Source organism: Monodon monoceros, unplaced genomic scaffold (genome assembly GCF_005190385.1).
Source record: "Monodon monoceros isolate NGI ecotype Baffin Bay Population unplaced genomic scaffold, NGI_Narwhal_1 Super_Scaffold_20, whole genome shotgun sequence".
Taxonomy (NCBI): Eukaryota; Metazoa; Chordata; class Mammalia; order Artiodactyla; family Monodontidae; genus Monodon; species Monodon monoceros.
Genome location: NW_021703777.1, coordinates 17,528,538 through 17,548,345, shown reverse-complemented (window position 1 = coordinate 17,548,345; position 19,808 = coordinate 17,528,538). Strand labels below are relative to the sequence as shown.

General features: G+C 41.2%; 1 protein-coding gene across 2 annotated transcripts in view; it reads right to left on the bottom strand.

Moving 5' to 3' along the window:
• The window catches only part of DAPP1 (dual adaptor of phosphotyrosine and 3-phosphoinositides 1), a 59,866-nt gene extending 45,381 nt beyond the window's left edge, over window positions 1-14,485 (bottom strand). For both annotated transcript variants that reach the window (XM_029235135.1, XM_029235136.1), the window contains exon 1: window positions 14,289-14,485. In XM_029235135.1, the coding sequence (XP_029090968.1) occupies window positions 14,289-14,389 (101 nt within the window). In that variant the 5' untranslated portion in view covers window positions 14,390-14,485. The remainder of the gene's footprint in view (window positions 1-14,288) is intronic.
• Window positions 14,486-19,808: the final 5,323 nt, after the last annotated feature.

Here is a 19,808-nt window from a genome sequence, read left to right as displayed (position 1 = left end):
AATGGGCAGAAGATCTGAATGGACATTTTCCAAAGCAGACACACAGATGGCCAACAGATATATGAAAAGGTGCTCAACATCACTAATCATTGGGGAAATGCAAATGAAAACCACAGTGAGCTACCACCTCGCACCTGTTAGAATGGCCATCGTCAAACAGACAAGAACTAGCAAGTGTTGGTGTGGATGTGGAGAAAATGTTGGTGGGCATGTAAATTGGTACAACCACTATAGAAAACAGTAGGGGGGTTTCTCAAAAAATTAAAAATAGAGCTACTATATTGACCCAGCAATACCACTCCCGGGTATTTATCTGAGGAAAATTAAAACACTAATTAGAAAAGATATATGCACCCTGATATTCATTGCAGCATTGTTTACGATAGCCAAGACATGGAAACAACTAAATGTCCATTGATGGATGAATGGATAAGGAAAATGTTTTATATATATATATATATATATATATATATATATATATATATATATATATTCAGCTTTAAAAAGAGTGAAATCTGGCCATTTTTGACAACATGGGTGGACCTTGAGTGCATTATGCTAAACGAAATGTCAGACAGAAAAAGATAGATACCGTATGATCTCACTTATATGAGAAATCCAGAAAACAAAACAACCAACCAAACTAAACTAAACTAAAACAGACTCAGAGATACAGAAAACAAATGTATAGTTGCCGTAAGGGAGGGGGTTGTGTGTGAACTATGTATAGGAGATTAAGGGGTACTAACAGCCAGATATAAAATAAATAAGCCGCAGGGATGCAATATACGGCATAAGGAATATGGTCAATAATATTGTAATAGCTTTGTAGGGCACAGATGTTTACTAGACTTAGCATGGCAATCATTTCCTAATGTACACAAATGTCAAGTCACTAGGTAGTACACCTGAAACGAACATAATATTGTATGTCAACTATATTTTGATTAAAAAAAGAATAAAAATTCACCGAGCTTTAACTATGAAAAGATAATAAATAAGTAAAAATAAAACAACAAAAAACAAATGAAAAACCAAGTTCATGGATATAGAGAACAGATTGCTGGTTGCCAGAGGTGGGGGAGGAAGGGATAGTGAGATGGGTAAAGGGTACCAAAAGGTACAAATTTCCAGTTATAAAATGACTAAGTCATGGGGATGTAATGTACAGCTTGGTGACTACAGTTAATAATACTGTATTGCTTATTTGAAAGTTGCTAGAAAAGTGGGTCTTGAAAGCTCTCATCACAGGAAAAAAAAAGTTTTGTTAACCATGTGTGGTGATGGATGTTAACTGGACTGATTGCAGTGATCATTTTGCCATATATACATTATCAAATCATTATATTTATTTTACTTCTGAAATGAATATAATGTTATATGTCAATTATATCACAAATTAAAAAAATAAAAATAAAAAACTGACAAATACCACAAACATTTCAAAACTGAGAAAACAACTTATATTCATTAATTAAGTGTTTACATACCCCTATACCTTTTTTTCTCTATACTTTTGGCCATGTCATCTCTGGTTATTTCTTCATCTAAAAACAATTGTATACTACAATTTTCTCTATAGAGGATAGAATAAGAAGCCAGTCTTTTACCTATAATGCTTTTTAAAATTATTGATAGCATAGAAAAGGTATTTTCAACTTCACGATGTGATATTGCTAATGAAGTTTTTAGGACCGTTGGAAAATTTGAGAACCTCTATCAAATTTCTTTCATAAATGAGCTGTAAGATTTCAGGGTGTTTAAAATTGTAATGTTCAGGGACTTTGAGTTGACTCCATTTATTTTAACTACATCACTAGGGTCTGTGCAAGGCAGAGGATCTGAAGCTGAAGCTTCATTGGTTTCACTCTCTCACTTCTGGAGATTATAAAAGCCATGTCTGCTTTTTATTTTTTTAAAAATTAAATAATTAAAAATGTTTAACTTAGTAAATGAAAGCCACATATATAATCCCTCATCGCAGAGAAAATCACAACCAGCAGCCTGGTTTATATTTCTAAACTTTGTACAAAGTCTAAACCCTAAGAAGACCCTTATTCAATCTTGGTTTACATATTACTAATGATATGGAACTCACTACTTGTATAGGCAAGCCCATCCCATACTTCCATGACTGATGGCCAGAAAACTCTTGCCTATATATCAAATTACCGTTTCTTGCTGTACGGCTTTCAACAGATGGTCTCAGAGCTACTTCTTGGAGTTATATACATGATACTTATGCAAATAGTTAGAAGCATTTAGAATGTTCTCTCTTTTGCTTCCATCGTCTTCAACTTCTCATTTCACAATAGATTTTCAGTCCCTTGATCACCCAGAGAACTTATCTCCTCTGAATACCTTCTAGATTTTCAAAATCTATCTTCAAGGTAAGACCTGACGTGCAAAACAAAGCCCCACAGGATATCCCCGTTCTGGCTGCCAGGTACACTGTAAGGCAACCCAAGATTGCATTCGTTTCTTGACAGTTGCATCATGCTGCTGATTCACGCTAGACCTGCTGTTGATTAAAACCCCCAAGCAAGTCATCTTCCTCTGTGGCTCTGCCACTTCTCCCACAGCTGCATTAGAAAGATGATGTTTTTAGAATTAAGTGCAATAAGAAACCTTTTTGCTCCTGGGAACTGCCAAGTGAAAAGGAATGCTAATAAGCAGCTAACCTGGGTCACAAACACCCATGTAGTATCAGTGAAAATTTTGTGAGATGAGAGCTGGCCTTTGTCTCCACTCTTTTCCTTAGCAATGAGTCCTTCTGCTCCAATGACTTCTGACGCGTTCGTTATGTGACACCACACGAGTAGCAACCTCTGTCCTTCTCATCTGCCAATGTGACTAATAATAACACCTGGTAGGAAAGCTCTCTTATTTTCATGTTGGAACACTGACTTCTTTAATAAACTTCTTATATGAGTCTTTAACTTTTGCAGAAGAGAACAAGGTAAACACTTTGCTATTTATACAACATATTATGAATATGCTGGGCACTGTGCTGCGTGCTGGGAATACGACTTCTCTGCTATTTGGGATAGGGTTCATTCTCCTGAAACTTAAAAAAAAAAAAAAAAGCCTTTTTGTCTCATTTTCTCTGAAGAAGTAAAAAAGAGCAAGAAATTACTCTTTATAACAGCACTTTCGAAGCAATGTTGTATTTTCCTTTTCCCCCAAGGTCCACACATCGTCATAAATAAGTCTCAAGGCTAATAGTGAGCAGAGGCTCATCAAGCTTCCAAAGAATATTTGTACTGGGTTTATGAGATTATCAAACCCACAGCTGGCCTTGAAGGAAACAGTGGCCTTATCCCTCCCATGATACAGTAACAAATCAGGAAACACCCACTCACTAAAGAATTTTCATAGCTGCCTCTCAGTAAGATACAGGAAATAAGATCAACCACAGAGAAGGCAGTTGGGCTTGATCCAGAAAGCTGGTCCTCAGTTCTGCCTCTTCTCTCATTCCCGTGCCCTTTGTGTTAGAACCTTCTGGGAAATTGCCCCTGCCTATTGGAGCCTTCACAGTTTCTTATCCCAATCGGTTTCGTTGTCTTAATTTGCTGATACAAGTTTATATCTCATTCTGCTCTGTCCTTTAAAGGAGAGGCTCTCAAACTTTTCGAATTAGCCCACAGTATAAAATGCATTTTGCCTCCCTCTCTTTTGCCTCTCTCTTTACACACACACACACACATACACACACACACTTACGTTATAAACGTACAAAAAAACCCAAAAAGTGTTATAGGAAACAACACTATTCTTCTAAACACTATTTACTTTATTCTTTTCTATTTTTTTTTAACAAATATTGATTGTGACCCACTAAATTAACTTTAAGAACACTCTTGGGTTGTACCTGGTGTTTGAAAAACAATGCGAAGCCTTTCCACTCAATACCCTGAGATTTTGTTAGGAATTCACATTTGCAGGCTTCCTAGACCTGTTGAATTATAATCTGTTTTTATCAAGAGCCCCACATGATTGCTATGCAGTTTAGCATTTGAGAAGCATGGAGCTGAAGAACTCTTGGTCCTAAAAACTTTAACTCATTTCAATAACCTTGATGGTTTGGTATCTAAAAGCGGGACAGAGAGAGCAAAGAATGTACTAAGGAGCTTTACAGTACTTAGGAAATAAGTACTTAGGGGAAAAGAGAAGGATCTGTGGCAAATTTCATCAAAAAATCCCCCAATAGCTGCCATCTTAGTGATGGGGGCAGTAAATGGTATAGAAGGAGGAGCCCGTGAGGGGATGAAATGATCAGGGAAAACTTCATGGAGGAAGAATACCATGAGTTGGAACTTGAAGCACAGATATAGAATTCATCAAGTGTGAGAGAAAAAAGCATCCCAACCAGAGCAGTAGCATAAGCAAAGGCACTGAGGTTGACATATGCATGGTGTATACAGGAAACACAATGCCTACTTGGAACAGAGGGTCTATGTTGAGGAGTAATGCAAAACAAGACTGGAAGAACAAGTGGGCACAGAAATCAGTCTTGCATGTTAAAACATGAGCCATACATCCGTTTACATTACATACATCTTGGGGAGAAAATTTCTTAGTAACCCATGTTTACAGATTATTCATATATTTAATGACATATTTTTCCCCTTCCTGGCAAAGAGAAGTGACATAGAACCTAGCTTCTGTCCCTTCAGGCTTATAAAGAGGACATACATTTCAACCCAAAGCAATACTAGAAATTCCTAATTGTGTAAAAAGAGCTAACAGGCGTTGGAGTTGAACAGCCAACGAAAGCGCTCTTCTTTGGAGAATTTTCACGTTTTTTTTCATTTTCAAACTTATTCTCACTTTTGAATGATGCTGACACACTTTCTGAACTCTCTAGACCAAAGATGGCAAATGCATAACCTATGTTGCCATGGATAACAGAGCTTTTCTTAAGGCCATGGGTAACATAGCTCATTGATCTGTCTTCTTGCTTGCTAGGTCTGTGCTTGGCCTCAGAATCCTGCTAACACAATGATGATAGAATAAAAAATGAATCTATTAGGCAATGTCAATCTAAGCAATTTTAACTTGGGCTCATGTGTCCTCAGCACTTGAGTCACTCCATGGGATTTGCCTGACTGCTGCTCGCCTTTGTGTACATTTGTTCACAGTGTTGGTGCTAGACACTTTGACTTCATGAAAACATGAAGCCCTTGACTCTTTACGCCATCAGAAATCATGGATTAAGGAAAAGGAAATGTCTTATTTAGCTCAAAAACTATCAGTGCGGCAATTTGTATTATAGTCAGGCCGTGGCGTATATTATGTGACAACGTGGTGTTGACCACATAAACATGTTAAGTCCCCTGTTCACAGATGTGGGCTTACCTTTCCATTGATCACAGCAAATGGACCCTGACCAAGGAGAGAACCAAGGAGAGGCTTTGCAAAAAGTTTGAAAGTTCTATGTATCGTAGTGTGATACATAGGGGAGGCTGAAGAAAGATCATAGTCTTTCCAGTCAGGAGGTTTCTGTGATGGAACCAGCTTGTCTGAGGCTTTCCACATTACCATTCTAAATGTCCACATTTACAAATGCTGATAGCAGAGCTAAATGGTGAGGCCAGCTGCCCCAGGCTTTAGGAAGCATACCTGAGTGATGACAGAGGCAGAGTATGTATTTGGTCAAACAATGAACTAAAGGTGGGGCCCCAAGTGTTTTTTTGTGGGAGTCAAGGTTCAGCTACAGGGAAACAAGACTGAAGGGGTATGATAATTCTGTGGGAGTTGGAAACCAGGATAAACTTGTTCTTGAAGGAGCCTGATGAATGAGGCAAGGAGTTCTGAGAGATGGAAACACAGAAAGAGAGAGACTCAGAGATCCAGAGACACAGATGGGCACAAAGAGTGAGAGATACATAAGTCAAAATCTGTAGAAAGAGAGATATACAGACCTAGAGACAAGAGAAAGGCACAGCGGCTCATGTAGATAGCCAGAGGCACCTAGGGACAGTGACCTAGGGAACACAAATAGAGACCCAATCAGAGTGGTCCAGAGACAGAGGCAGAGAAACCAAAGTGGGAGAAAGATACAGACCCACAGAGCATGACATGGGTCAATGCACCCAGGGCTGTCAGAGACGTGAGAGACCCGAGGGCAGAGTCACGGATGGGGAGATGGGGGCTGGGAGGCAAATTGCGTCTCATTCCAGCAGAGGTCCTGTCCAGTCCCCAGGTCAGCCTGCACAGCACACAAACGGCTGTAAAACCGAAAGAGCATCATTGCTCCTCCAGTGGTTGGGGCTCAGGGAATGTTTGGTTTGGACTGGGAACCAAAGCTCAGAGACTGACTAGAAAAACTATTTCATGGATAAGAGCTTGAGGGGGACTTGAACGCCTGGGCAGAGATTCCAAACCAGAGGCTCTCTCAGGAGGGCTCATCTCGGAGTGGAATCAAGCTTGACTCTGCACTTACTGTGGTTACTCTTGCATCCTATATACATCATAAAATGCTGCTTCAGGGTAATTGTCTTTGGACTGTAGTTGCCATTGACAACCTACCATTGTGGGTTGGGACAGGAGACAGAGAAGGTCACTTTCAGGAAGCTATAACTCTAGGAAAAAGTCCCAAACTTTGGGGGATGTAAAAAAAAGATCTTTGTTTCATTAGTTATCTCCTGTCTATTCCATTGCTCAGATGCTGCCTCTAACCAATGTCAATTTGTCCCAGCAGTAAAAACTTTTGTTAAGAGGACTGAGTGAGTCTGAGGGTAATAAATACAAGTACGTCACCAGTGTTGGTGTGGTGGGCTGAAGTCAGCGACCTTGAGTTCTGGTCTTGGCTTTGACCCAACTTGGGACAATTCAGATATTTAGACATCTGCTCTTTGTCAAGTGCTGAGCTTGGATGGAATAGACAAATACGCGTAACCTACTGCCCTGCCCCTAAGGAGATCACTGTCAAAAAGAGTGCACTGTGCTCAGCCTAGATCAGGTGGCCAAACCTCTTAGGGCTTTAGGATTGACATCTAGAAAATGATTCTAAGGTTATGTAGAGAATTAACCCCAAGTACAGACTCAACTGGTGGGGAGTCAGAATCGTATGAGCAATCACATGAGACCCAGGCAACTTTAGATATTTACAATGAGAAAGCAAACCATGGATGAATTAGAAGAATTTCGTGCCATTAAGATTTTCAAAACTGCTTTGATGCCATTTTGAAAAACTATACAAAAGCAGAACTCATTCTTATTTGATTGTGAATCACTTATGTTTTTAGCTCAGTAGAATTACTGGCTTCCACCCCTGTTCCTTCCTTACTATTCCCAGGTCCTCGCTCTAGCTTCTTATACACCAATCTGTAAACTCTCTCACTCATTAGTTTTATTGTCTCTGGACTCATTACTATTGATCATGCTCAACTACCAGATTAATCTACCTTAAAAAAAACCCACGATGACCATGTAGTTCCACGTTCCTATAAACATTCAATGATTATATATTGTCAAATGATGTTTGACCAAAGTCCAAACTCAATCTATTTAAGGCCTTCCGGAATTTGGATCAATCTAAATATTCAAATTTTAATACAGGGAAACAGGATGGCCTGGGAAAGACCAGACCCAGAACCTGCTTTGAGAACGAACAAGAAGTAGATGATGAAAATATATGCTACCAGAAAGTGAGAGCAAAATTATATGCATGGTACGAGCGCAATTCAATCTATGTGCACGTGCGTGTGTGTGTGTGTGTGTGTGTGTGTATGTGTTTACAGAAAAATATTTTTTAAAGACTGGAGAGAAGTTGAGCAATATGTCATTTTGGGTGGTGGTACAGGGCTGACATTTTTGGTGCTTTTCTTTATTCACCAAATTTTCAATAATTAATACGTTTTATTATTAAAGTGTTTATTATAAATAATTCCAAATATACAAGAAAGTAGAAAACTGAGTATAAATAATACCCATATTTTAGGTGGAATAATTTTTAACTTTTTGCCAGATTTCCTTCATATATTTTTGGATGAATGTTTTAAAAGTAAGTTACAGATATCATAGCACTTTAATCTTAAGTAATTCAGCATGTGTCTCTAAAAAGCAACATTCTCTTACATAGCTATACTTTTATCAAAACAAATTAAGTTGTTGCCTTTAGGCTTTTTAAATTTTTTTTTTTTTTTTTTTTTGCATTACGCGGGCCTCTCACTGTTGTGGCCTCTCCCGTTGCGGAGCACAGGCTCCGGACGCGCAGGCTCAGCGACCATGGCTCACGGGCCCAGCCGCTCCGCGGCATGTGGGATCTTCCCAGACCGGGGCACAAACCCGTGTCCCCTGCATCGGCAGGTGGACTCTCAACCACTGTGCCACCAGGGAAGCCCAAAACTTAAATATTTTTGAGCAAAGAAAGTCTAACAACAGATAACAGGAGCAGGCACTAGTAGTTGGGGAAGCAAGACCACAGGGAATCTGTAGGTGACCGAGTGACAGCCAAGACTTGGCTATGTGAGCTGTGGTTGGGTTCAGACAGGTCCACCTCAGGGAAGAGTAGCCAGAGCATGGGGGCTCAGACTAGGAATTTATCCTAGTTGACAGGATCATTGAGAGGAGTTGGTGGGAGCAAGAAATTAACCCAGGCTTAAAAAAAAAAACAAAAAAAACAGGCTAAGTGTATGGTTATGACACTAGAAACTAGAAGAGGAAAGCCAGGTGGAAGCTTTCTCATAGAATGTAGCCGAAGGTGGGCACTCTGAGAGGCAAAGACCAGAGCAAGACTGAACGATGAGTTACTGCTGGGTCCCAGGGACTGGGAGGGTCTGAGTCCATGTGGACACTTTTTATTTTCTGAATATTCATATGTTTTGCCACTTTTACTGCTTTATTCATGCCATTTTCTCTTTAGAAAATGTCTTCTTCTCTGCCTTCAACTGACAAAAATCCTACGGGTTCCAAGGCCATCTTCTCCACATCCAATGATCTCCTCCTTTCTTGCCATCTGCTGTGTTCTTTATGTAGACACTGCAGTGACCCTCAGTCCCTCTATCCTGCGTTCTAACTCCACCCACTCGTGCATTCTCTGTCCTCTGCACTGTAGACTCCTTGAGGGGACAGCCACTTCTTCTTACTGTAACTCCCACACCGCCTTGCATAATGTCACCACTCAACAGATAGGTCTGAATAAATGGAAAAGAGAACGAATGAAACAAAGTGACCCCACTCGATGTGGAGAAGGTGTGTGGCCAGATCTCCACACGTAAGTAGAAGGAGGTCACCGTTACCCATAGAGGAACAGAAACACAACAACTGAAGAGGAAATTCGCTTGAGTCCAAGCAAGATCAAACTGTACACTAGTTACATACTCTCGCTCGGCCACAAGAGAATCACCTTCCATTTTTAGAGTCCAAGATTACGGAATTGTGCCCAGAAGAGGAACAAGCTTTTTTGCTCTACTTGGTATCAGCTCTGTAAACAGCTTCCTTTAAAGCCTTGAATTTACTATGCTCTTCTTAGCCTATTCGATTTGCCTAGCCCCGAAGAAAGGAATCTACACACAATTCAAAAAAGTTCTGATGAATTAGGATATTGATCTGGCTTTGTATATGCATGTCTGTTATGTGAAGAATGTGAAAGAATAATGTCTTTTAGTAAAAAAAATGTGTTGGTGGTAGCAATCACAGAACTACTTTTTCTCTCAGTTCTCACTAGCACTAACAGTGCTGGTATAATAAGCAGGAAGTTGTGTTAGTGGAGAAGCATGTGGGCTCTGGGGCCAAACTCCTGGATTTGAAGGTTTATGAAAGTGTCATCTTGAGCGTGTGATAAAAGCTCTGTCCTTCATTTTTCTCATTTGTGAGCAGAAATGTCACTAGTGGTAGTAACTCCCTGGCAGTGATGTGTGAATTTAATAAGTCATACAAGCAAAAGGCTTAAAATAGTGCCTGGCGCATGGTGAGCATCCAACCCTTACTAAATTGCCGTTCTTAGAAGGTGTACCTTCTTCCATCGGTGGAGAGAGAGTCAGCTCTGGAGTACGCGCCTAGGCACTCTCAGGGCACCACCCATGAGGTCTGTGACCTGGACAGTTCACTTGACTGATCTGAAGTCGCCTTCTGCATCTATAAGATGAGTATAATCCTACTGTATTGATGGTATTATTGTGAAGGCCAAACTCTGTGAACGACCTGGTGCCGGCCAACGACCCTCACAACAGGAGGTCAACCTGGTTTGGTGGAATAAGCATGGCCTTGGGACCCAGATTCTCTGGGACTCCAAGCAGCTTGATTTCTCTGCTAATGAGTCTCCTCATGTGTAAAGCTGGAACGTAGATACATTTTGAAGGCCAGAGCTCCTGTATGCAAAATGTCTGCCTCTTCATAAGACCTCGCCTTGGTGATTGTTACTTATTCCCTGGGTCATCAGCAAACCACCATGTGAGGGCCAGTTCCTACCAGGGTACACGTTTTGGTGTAGACTGTGAGCCGAGCGTGGTTTTACGTTTTTAAGTGGTTAGGGGAAAAAAAGAAGAAGAATATTTTATGACTCGTGACAATTGTATGAAATTCAAATTTCAGCGTCCTTAAATAATATTTTGTTTGAACACCGTCACGGTCATCTGTTTCTGTGTTATCTATGGCTGTTTTTGCATGACAATGACAGATGTGAGTAGCTGAAGCAGAAATCATAAAGCCTGCAAAGCCTAAAATATTTATTACCTGGCTTCTGACAAAAAAAGTTTGCTGATCCCTGATCTGCTCCAACCTTCTCTTACATGGGAAGCAGCAGAGAAATTAGTTTTTAATTAATTTACTTAAATATCCACAGCTTCGAATCTACTTTCTTGACTCTGACAGCACAGCCAAACACAGACACTTCCTTATAAAATTTGAGACAGGAAAATATATAAAAAAGGGAACATTTATTATATTTCTTGCTTGAAGGAATATGTCTGAGTAGATAATTTGAATATTTAAAGATATGCTAAGATATTTTTATTTCACAGTATCCCTTTTGTGTCTGTAGTTATATAGTTTGTAGTTACATACAAAACGACATGGTTTTGTAGGAACCTTTGTTATAATCAAAGAATTGCTGGAATCATCAATTACTAACTGATTAGCAATTCTATCCTAGTTTGTTCCTTAGGTGGTGCCTCAAATATTCACTATTTGTTTCACAGCCCCGTCGCTTCATTTTGGAGGCCACACACAGCCTGCCTTCTGTTCCCAGTACACCTCCTGCTTCTCACCGACCGTTCTCCACAGCCTTTGCCCCTCCCTCCCCCATCCCATTCGGCCAACGTGTACGTGAAGCTGAGCAACCATTGCAAATTGTGTTATTTCCCCTTTGCTTCTGGAAGCATTAATATGTTTAGGATGAAGGAAACTAAGTGTCTTTAGACTGATACTCTGCATGTGAGACACAGAAATGCATCTGAGTTGCTTGATTTAGGTACTTTAGAAAGAATGTCTTCTGAGCAAGTCGTGTGTGTCCTAGAAAGGCAGGGGATGGATTTGCTGCAATGCAGGGTTTAATTTGCAGAGCTTACAGATGCCAGAACCTGAAGAAAAATGGGACCAAAGAACAAAGATGCCATCTCTTTAATTTAACCACCACCTTGTCTGTCTGTATCTATCAAAAATACAAAGGTAAGAACCTACCTAACTACTCAGATAACCTATTAAAAACGATTTCAAAATGAAGGCATTAAAACCAGCCACTTTTTATCTATCAACTGCTTTAAATCATTTTGTTTTTAAGGAGCGTTTTAAAAACTGAATTAATTAGAAGTTTGGGGGTAGATTATACCTAACCAGTAGCCTAGAGGTTCAAAGAAGAAGTTTCATTTTATTCAGAATACTGCCAGAGGCAACAGGTCATTTTCAAGTTTGCTCAGATCTTATGACCTATGAGAGGTATATCAGGATTGTCCTAGAGGCACAAATACTAACTCAAGTCCATTATTAAATTCTCAGGAATTTTGTAATCTTGTTGTTAAACGCTTGGCAGCTTGAAAATGCCTGTGATTGGAGTATTTATACCGGGGAAACAGGCAGACTCTTGAATCAGGGCTATCCCTCACCCAGGTGGTTTATTAACTAACACACCACTGAGTATATTTTAAAAAATGCTTCTGAGGTTTCTTATTGGGGAGATGAAAATGTTCTAAAATTGATTTATGGTGATGGTTGTACCACTCTTTAAAGGCATTCAGGTTACTGAATTGTACACTGGAAATGAGTGAGCGCTATGATCTATAAAATATAGCTCAATAAAATTGTTAAACAAAATGCTCCCAAACCCACAGACGAAATGTCAACGTTTATTAACGGCTTTAAGATTCAGGTACATTTCCAACAAATAAGGGCACATTTACTCAGTGCTTCTGTTGGATTTCTATTCTATGCAGTGATTCTCAACCTTGGTCTTGCTCTGAAATCACTTGGAAAGTTTAAAAAGAAAACGCTCACCCCCAAGATACTGATGTCATTTGTCTGGTGTGTGGCCTGGGCAGGAATTTAAAAAAACTCCTTGGGTAATTCTAGTGCACAGCCAGGGTTAAGAGCCACAACCGTAGAGCAATTTCCCTAGACCACTGTAACTTGCCTGTTACAGAAACCATCTTCCAATGTTTAAGACGTTTCCAGACTTTCTGAAATAGTGAAGTATGGACATAAAGGCACCTTTTTGGGGTGTTTCTGGGTTGAATTGAATGTCCATCTCTGCACATGCAGGGAAGATACAGTTCTGTTTCCTAGTGGGTTTTATCTAAGGTTGCTTCCTGCTACGGGCACTAAGGTGGGGAGAAGAGACAGTGTTTAGCTCATCTTTGTCATCCAAGTGAGTGCCAAGGGTACTCAAGCACAGAGCGTAGGCTCAAAGATTGTTGAATTAAAGGACCAGAGCTGAATATTTCCTTTGTCTCTCTTCTCCTCTGTGGCTTCCTACCGATCGTGGGCTGGGAATCCACATAACCAAACACATAAAGAATGATAGTTTAATAACTTCATACGGATCTAAGTGAGAGCCCAGGGTCCAGCTTTAGTGCCTGGACTCTGTGACACCCGTTTTGGATGCTCAGGGAACATTTTACCTCTGCAGTTTGGGGATTTGGTCTAGAAGGCTAGAGGTGTCCTGGAGCTCTGACTCCCCATAAGGGGAGTTTACTTTAATGAAAAGTCTAGCTGTTGCGTTTGATTTACCTTATGAAGGTAAAGTTCAATTCTGAGACCTCAAGTTTAAAATCTAAAGACAGGACTTATTGAGAACGCTTACAACACCCCAAAATACAATCTCTGCAATCTTGACACAGAGAGATTTCATCCCTACTTTAGCTTTTCTCTGGATAAAGACATAGACTTGGCAGATTGGAATCCTGATTTGTAACTGATGTGTGACCGCAGGCAAGTTATTCAATCCCTTTGGTGCTTGTTTTCTTCCTTTGTGAGATGGAGATGATCACAGCTCTTGAGTGTTTGTGAAGATTAGAGCTATTTAGTGAGACAGCAGGTGCAGGTCTCGCCTCTTAGGAATCACAGGTGTCAAAATCAGCCTCACCAGGCTATTCCCGGTGCTTCAGGGGAAAGGAGCAGTTTCTGTAGGAAATCCCCTATGCCTCTCTTGTGTAACATTTGCTTCTTTTATTAAGTATCCTGATGAGTTGTCTCATCTGGTCCCTTCTTAAATAAGTGCCTCTTCCTACCTAAATGTGTAACCTGTCTGGGGCAGAGTGCTTATATTCTTCCTGACTTGTTAGTACTTAAAAGGCTCAAAGTTGCCCTAAAAGACATACGTGCATACAAGAGCTCACAAATGCAGTGTCAGGAGAAAGAAACACACATGGGACACTGCTGCAGACACTTCCTCGTTCGTTCTCTTTTGAAAAAGTCCCTCTCCCTTACTGTAGGGTCTAGACTTTCTGTTTATCTCAACAGCAGCTCAGCCCTCTTACTGTCAGTAGCTTGGAGCTCAGAACTTTTTATAGCACATTTATTCATAGACCAGATCAATAACAAGGAAACCCAGCAACAACCGCGACGACAGCCCAATTCTGTCCCTAAAATCTCAAAGAACGTCCAGCATTTGATTTTTTTGTCCCATTTTCTCCACCTACTTGTTTTCACATGTGGAAAGGTAATCCACACTTTCACAATGGAATTGGGCCCCCACAGACACAGATGAGTAAAGTGGAAAGGACAGAAGATTGGGGTGTCAGAGAGAAAGAGTGCTAAAGAGAATCATTCATCAAGATGAGCATTTGCGTAGGGGTGAGGAGTTAAGGTTCACCCAATGAGCACCTGGAAAAGGGGACCTGCCCACTTACCCCAAGTCCTGGAGCAGCTCAGCTTCTCCGTCCGACCTGCTCCACAGATCTGAAGGATCCTGGATGCTCATTTTCCCTTCTGGAGATTCTGCTCTGCCCATTCGCACCCCTCGCGTCCGCTAAGCCCCTGCGAGGTGCTCTGGGTGAGAGGCAGAGAGAGACACGTTCTGCTGCCCCTCACGCCCTCCCCTCCCCGCTGAGAGAGAAGCCAGCTGTAGCTGAGTCTCCAACCATCAAGGAAGTGAAACCTGCTTACTCCTCCCACCGACACACCCCACTTAGGTGCTGGCAGGAGTGCTGCCTCCGTCAGGAAACATGCAAAGCTAGGTAGCACCTCTGAGGACACCCACACTGCATCATGCCGCACGCAGTTTCTGGCAAAGGAAATAAAGATCAAACTGCTCCAACTGAGTGACTCTTAATTCCAGCTCTCTTCGTGAGGCCAAAGCATAGTTTTTCCTTAGTGCTATTTGCCTCCGGTTTGTCCAGGATGCACTCCATCACCTACACCTTCCGTCTCACACACAAACGTAAGGAGCGTCGAGGAAGCTTCTGGATCTGGAACATCTTTCAAAGGGGTAAAGAAATCAGACTCAAGCCACTAGCTTCCATCAGGAAGTCTGGTTTTTAGCACTTTCTCAATAGTTCTGCTTCAATCACCTAAGCTTTCCAGCATACCCTTGACATTCAGGTTGAGCACGATTCAGAGACAATTATCGTTCCTCCGTGGAAGAAAGATTGGGTGAGAAGAAGGTAGGAAAAGCTGCAGGGGGCCCAGCCGGGTGCCCAGCTAACAGGGCAGGTTAGAACTCCTGGAGTCTTCGAGTTCTACTTCCTTCCCTGGGCTTATTCACAGCTGGTATTGCTGTGGGTCCAGACTCATGTGTAGAGAATGCCAGCTGCCGAAAAGTCCAGAAGGGAAACTGTCATCACTCTGAATGCTGGGGAATTGGACAAAGTACCGTAATGAATGAACAAAGAACATATGTTGCTTCCTGTGTTCTCTGGGTATGTAACCTGCAGGAGAGAGTGTGCTTCTCCCTCTCGCCTGTTCTCTCTCTGTCTCTCCCTCTTGTCACACCTGACTCACTCAGGGTTCACCTGGGTGCTCTATAACTCACTTCTCCCAGTGCGTCTTGAGGACCAGCAGGGTCCCCAGGAGCTTGTTAGAATGCAGAATTTGGGTTCATCCCAGCACCTCTGAACCAGTATTTGCATTTAAACAAGATCCCCAAGTTGACTCCTGTGCGAGTTAAAGTTTGAGGAGACTGCTTTATAGGAAACCAAGATAGCAGAGCTGTTCCAAGAGGAGAGGCTGGTCAGCACCTGGCATTATTCCAGCTTTTCTTACAGCCCTTCCCTATGATCTGTTTGTCAGTGATGTGTGAGACCCTGGCTTACTCTGACTGCCAGGGAGAGATTCCTGAGTGGAGACTGGGCTCTCGTTATGGTACATCAACACTTAAATTCTCTTGGCTACAGTTTGTTCGGAGAGAAGCACAGTGTCCACTTGCAGCAGAGGCCAGTCCTGGCCAGGGAGGTGCTGAATGGGAACACAGCAGAGATGGGGGAGAGCCGGGCAGAGTTCTTGTTCCCTTTCTACAGCTCTTTGTTCAGGGTTTTAGTATCTATTCCGTTCCTCTTTAAGCAAATTCGGGTTGTTCTTCTGCTTAACTTTTTTTTTTAGGAAAGTAGCAGAATTTACTAAGACAACCCTCATCCCCTTTTCTTTCTTTTTAAAACATATTTTTATTTTTTACTTTTTTAAACATCTTTATAACTGCTTTACAATGTTGTGTTAGTTCCTGCTGTTTAACAAAGTGAATCAGCCATATGCATACATATATCCCCATATCTCCTCCCTCTTTGCGTCTCCCTCCCACCCTCCCTATCCCACCCCTCTAGGTGGTCACAAAGCACCGAGCTGACCTCTCTGTTCTATGTGGCTGCTTCCCACTAGCTATCTATTTGACATTTGGTAGTGTATATATGTCCATGCCACTATCTCACTTCGTCCCAGCTTACCCTTCCCCCTCCCCCTGTCCTCAAGTCCATTCTCTACATCTGCATCTTTATTCCTGTCTTGCCCCTAGGTTCTTCAGAACCTTCTTTTTTTTTTTTTAGATTCCATATATATGTGTCAGCATACAGTATTTGTTTTTCTCTTTCTGACTTACTTCACTCTGTATGACCCTCATCCCCTTTTCAATCTTCCTGTCCCCTCCCTTTCTCATTTTGCTATCCCATCTGTTGTCCTTTCCTTTGATGTCATTCGTTCTTTTTGTCACTTATTCTGTGTTCCCCAGGACCCCTCCCATCCCTCTGCTCCACTAAGTCTGCATGCTTTCAGCATCATAGGGGAACCAGTTGCCGCAGAATTACTAGATGGTTTCAATAAAATGCTGGACAGTCATAAAATATTTGGTAATATTTTTTATATTAGATTGGTCACATGCTACATAATTTCTTTTAATTAAAGAAACTGCTACTTTTGCTTTCAAACACTTTGCAAACAAGCACAAAGAATATTTTTTAAAAGCACATAGTTCACTTCTTATTTATTTCATTATTCTCTTTTCAATGATGCTTGTTCATGGAACTGAATTCTTTCCACACAGAAATGGGCACAAACAATCGAGCGTTTTAACAATTTTGGAACATCTTATTTTTTGTTGGAAAAATATTTTTTTTTCAAGAAATGTTATAAATGTTATCAAGATAGTCATCGTCGGGATGACTATCACACTCAAATCATCAATTTTCTCATAAAGAGGATTCAGGGAGAGCTATTTTGTCCAGATTTGAATTTTCTTTTCTTTTTCTTTTTTTCTTTTTTTGGCCATACCACGCAGCTTTCAGGATCTTAGTTCCCTGACCAGGGATTGAACCTGGGCCCCAGCAGTGAAAGCACCAAGTACTAAGCACTGGACTGCCAGGGAATTCCACAGATTTGAATTTCTAACATTTGCGACTACTCTAAGAAGAACTTTTTCAAAAGAAATAGTTCCATGTGGTTTTTTTTCTTATAATTGTTCAAGAAAGTTTTTCTTCTTAAAATTTTTTTAAATTAATTTTTATTGGAGTATAGTTGATTTACAATGTTGTGCTAGTTTCAGGTGTACAGCAAAGTGAATCAGTTATATATACACATATATCCACTCTTTTTAAGATTCTTTTCCCATATAGGCCATTACAGAGTATTGAGTAGAGTTCCCTGTGCTATACAGTAGGTCCTTATTAGTTATCTATTTTATGTATAGTAATGTATATATGTCAATCCCGATCTCCCAGTTTATCCCTTTCCTTCTTTCTCCCTTGGTAACCATAAGTTTGTTTTCTACATCTGTGACTCTATTTCTGTTTTGTAAATAGGTTCATTTGTACCCTTTTTTTAGATTCTACATATAAACGATATTACATGTTATTTGTCTTTCTCTGTCTGACTTACTTTACTCAGTATGACAAACTCTAGGTCCACCTATGTCACTGCAAATGGCATTATTTTGTTCTTTTTTATGGCTAATACTCCATTGTATATACGTACCTCATCTTCCTTATCCATTCCTCCGGGTTGAAGACCCTTTTAAATCTTTTCCTAATTTATTCGTCTCTACAGAAAGCTCAAATATCACAGCGTTGCTTCACACCTGCTTACCTGCCAATGGCAACTCTACTCATGCTCTTCACAGCACAGAGGGAATGGTCCTTTAGCTCCTTTGGTTGGTTAACTGTTAACTGTTACATAAGCATGATGTCTTCTCCATCATTGATATTGGTGGGAAAGAAAGGATACATTCTGTAAAGGGAAACCATGGCTTGGGATTACCATGGACTGAGGTTACCATAGCTTGGGGTTGAGGGACCCTTACTCTGTTTCCCACTGGCTGTTCTCCCCACCCATGAAAAAGAAGAAATTATCATTTCATATTAAATTGGAACAGAGGAACAGCAGAGGAAGAAAGAACTCACCATTGTTTTTCAGCTGCAGGCCGGCTTTCCAAAGGGAAGTCTTCCAGCTCTCCTCCTAATTCTGTGGCAAGCTCACAGCTGCCATATTGCTTTTAAAAGTATGTCAGCTGGAGTTTTATTTCAAGCTGCCACTTCTGTGTTCTCTACCACAATTATGTGATCACTTACTACAGTATCAAAGGCCAAGGCAATTGGTTGCCTTGAATTAACCGGGACCGTATTTCGTTTTCTTCTCTCGTCTAGATAACCAGTCCTAGCTTCTTTATTGGATAAAGCTGTCTGTATGTGGCTATAACTCGCCAACTTCCAGGTATAAACTTCACTCTAACCCCTTCCTCTCTCAGGAGAGCAGAAAACCAGAAACAAATGAAAGGATTTTCTCTGAAGGGGAAAGGAAGGATATAAACACGTTGGATTTTACTTTCCTAAGCATTCCTACAGATAATATGGTTTCCTCGGTGATTTAAAATTCTGAAAAAATAGCATCAGCAGACCCAAGGTATGGGCTCTCAGACGCTCAGGAAATAGTTCATAAAGGTAAATTTTAGTCATTGAAAAATACAAAGCAGCCAAGTGGAGGTGTCAGCTAGGCCTGGGGTAGAGGTGACACTGCATGACTTTTTTTTTTTTTTTTTTCTGGTACTGGGACCTCTCACTGCTGTGGCCTCTCCCGCTGTGGCGCACAGGCTCCGGACGCGCAGGCTCAGCGGCCATGGCTCACGGGCCCAGCCGCTCCGCGGCATGTGGGATCTTCCCGGACCGGGGCATGAACCCGTGTCCCCTGCATCGGCAGGCAGACTCTCAACAACTGCACCACCAGGGAAGCCCGACAATTTCTTAAATCCTTCTTATTATTGTTGGTGTATCTTCTAAGATATAAAATATCACTTTGATAATTAGGAGATATGAAGTAGAAAACCTCTTTTTTAAAAATTAGAAAGGAGCGTGCTCTTAGTCACCTAACATTAAATCAGAGGCCAGATAGGGTAGAAAGCAGGGGATGGGGTAGGGTGGGTCTGGGGAGTGGGGATGGCCTACCCCTGCCCAAAGGAGCATCTTATCACTGAGGTCGCTCGGAATTGCTGGTGTCTTGTGATAACAAAAGCAGGCTGACTTCTCATGGGGTTTATCATTGTTTCTCATTTCTTACTGGCTATCCTTGGGGTTGGACTGCTCTCACCCCCTCATTTACCCTGCCTTTGTAGCTACTGATACAAGGATTCTTGTATTTGGAGGAAATCGCTTTTAAGATTCCTTTAAACTTTGAGATATTCGGACTTTCTGGAACAATCCTGCAGGGTTGCCGAAGCTCTCCTGCCCACAAGCAGTACGCATTATGCTTTGTGTTGAAGCTGGGGACCACTGCATTCAACAGAACACCTCTTATCGCTGTGATCAATATGCCTTCAAATAGAGCGGTGTTTGTAATAATTTTAAGAAAGCACGTGTACATGTGGTTTAAGAAGAGTGCTTTGTTTTATGTGTCTCCTACTAATTTCCTAGAACGGCAGTATGACTTTGTTCTCAAGTAGTGCAAGCAGATTAAGTGAT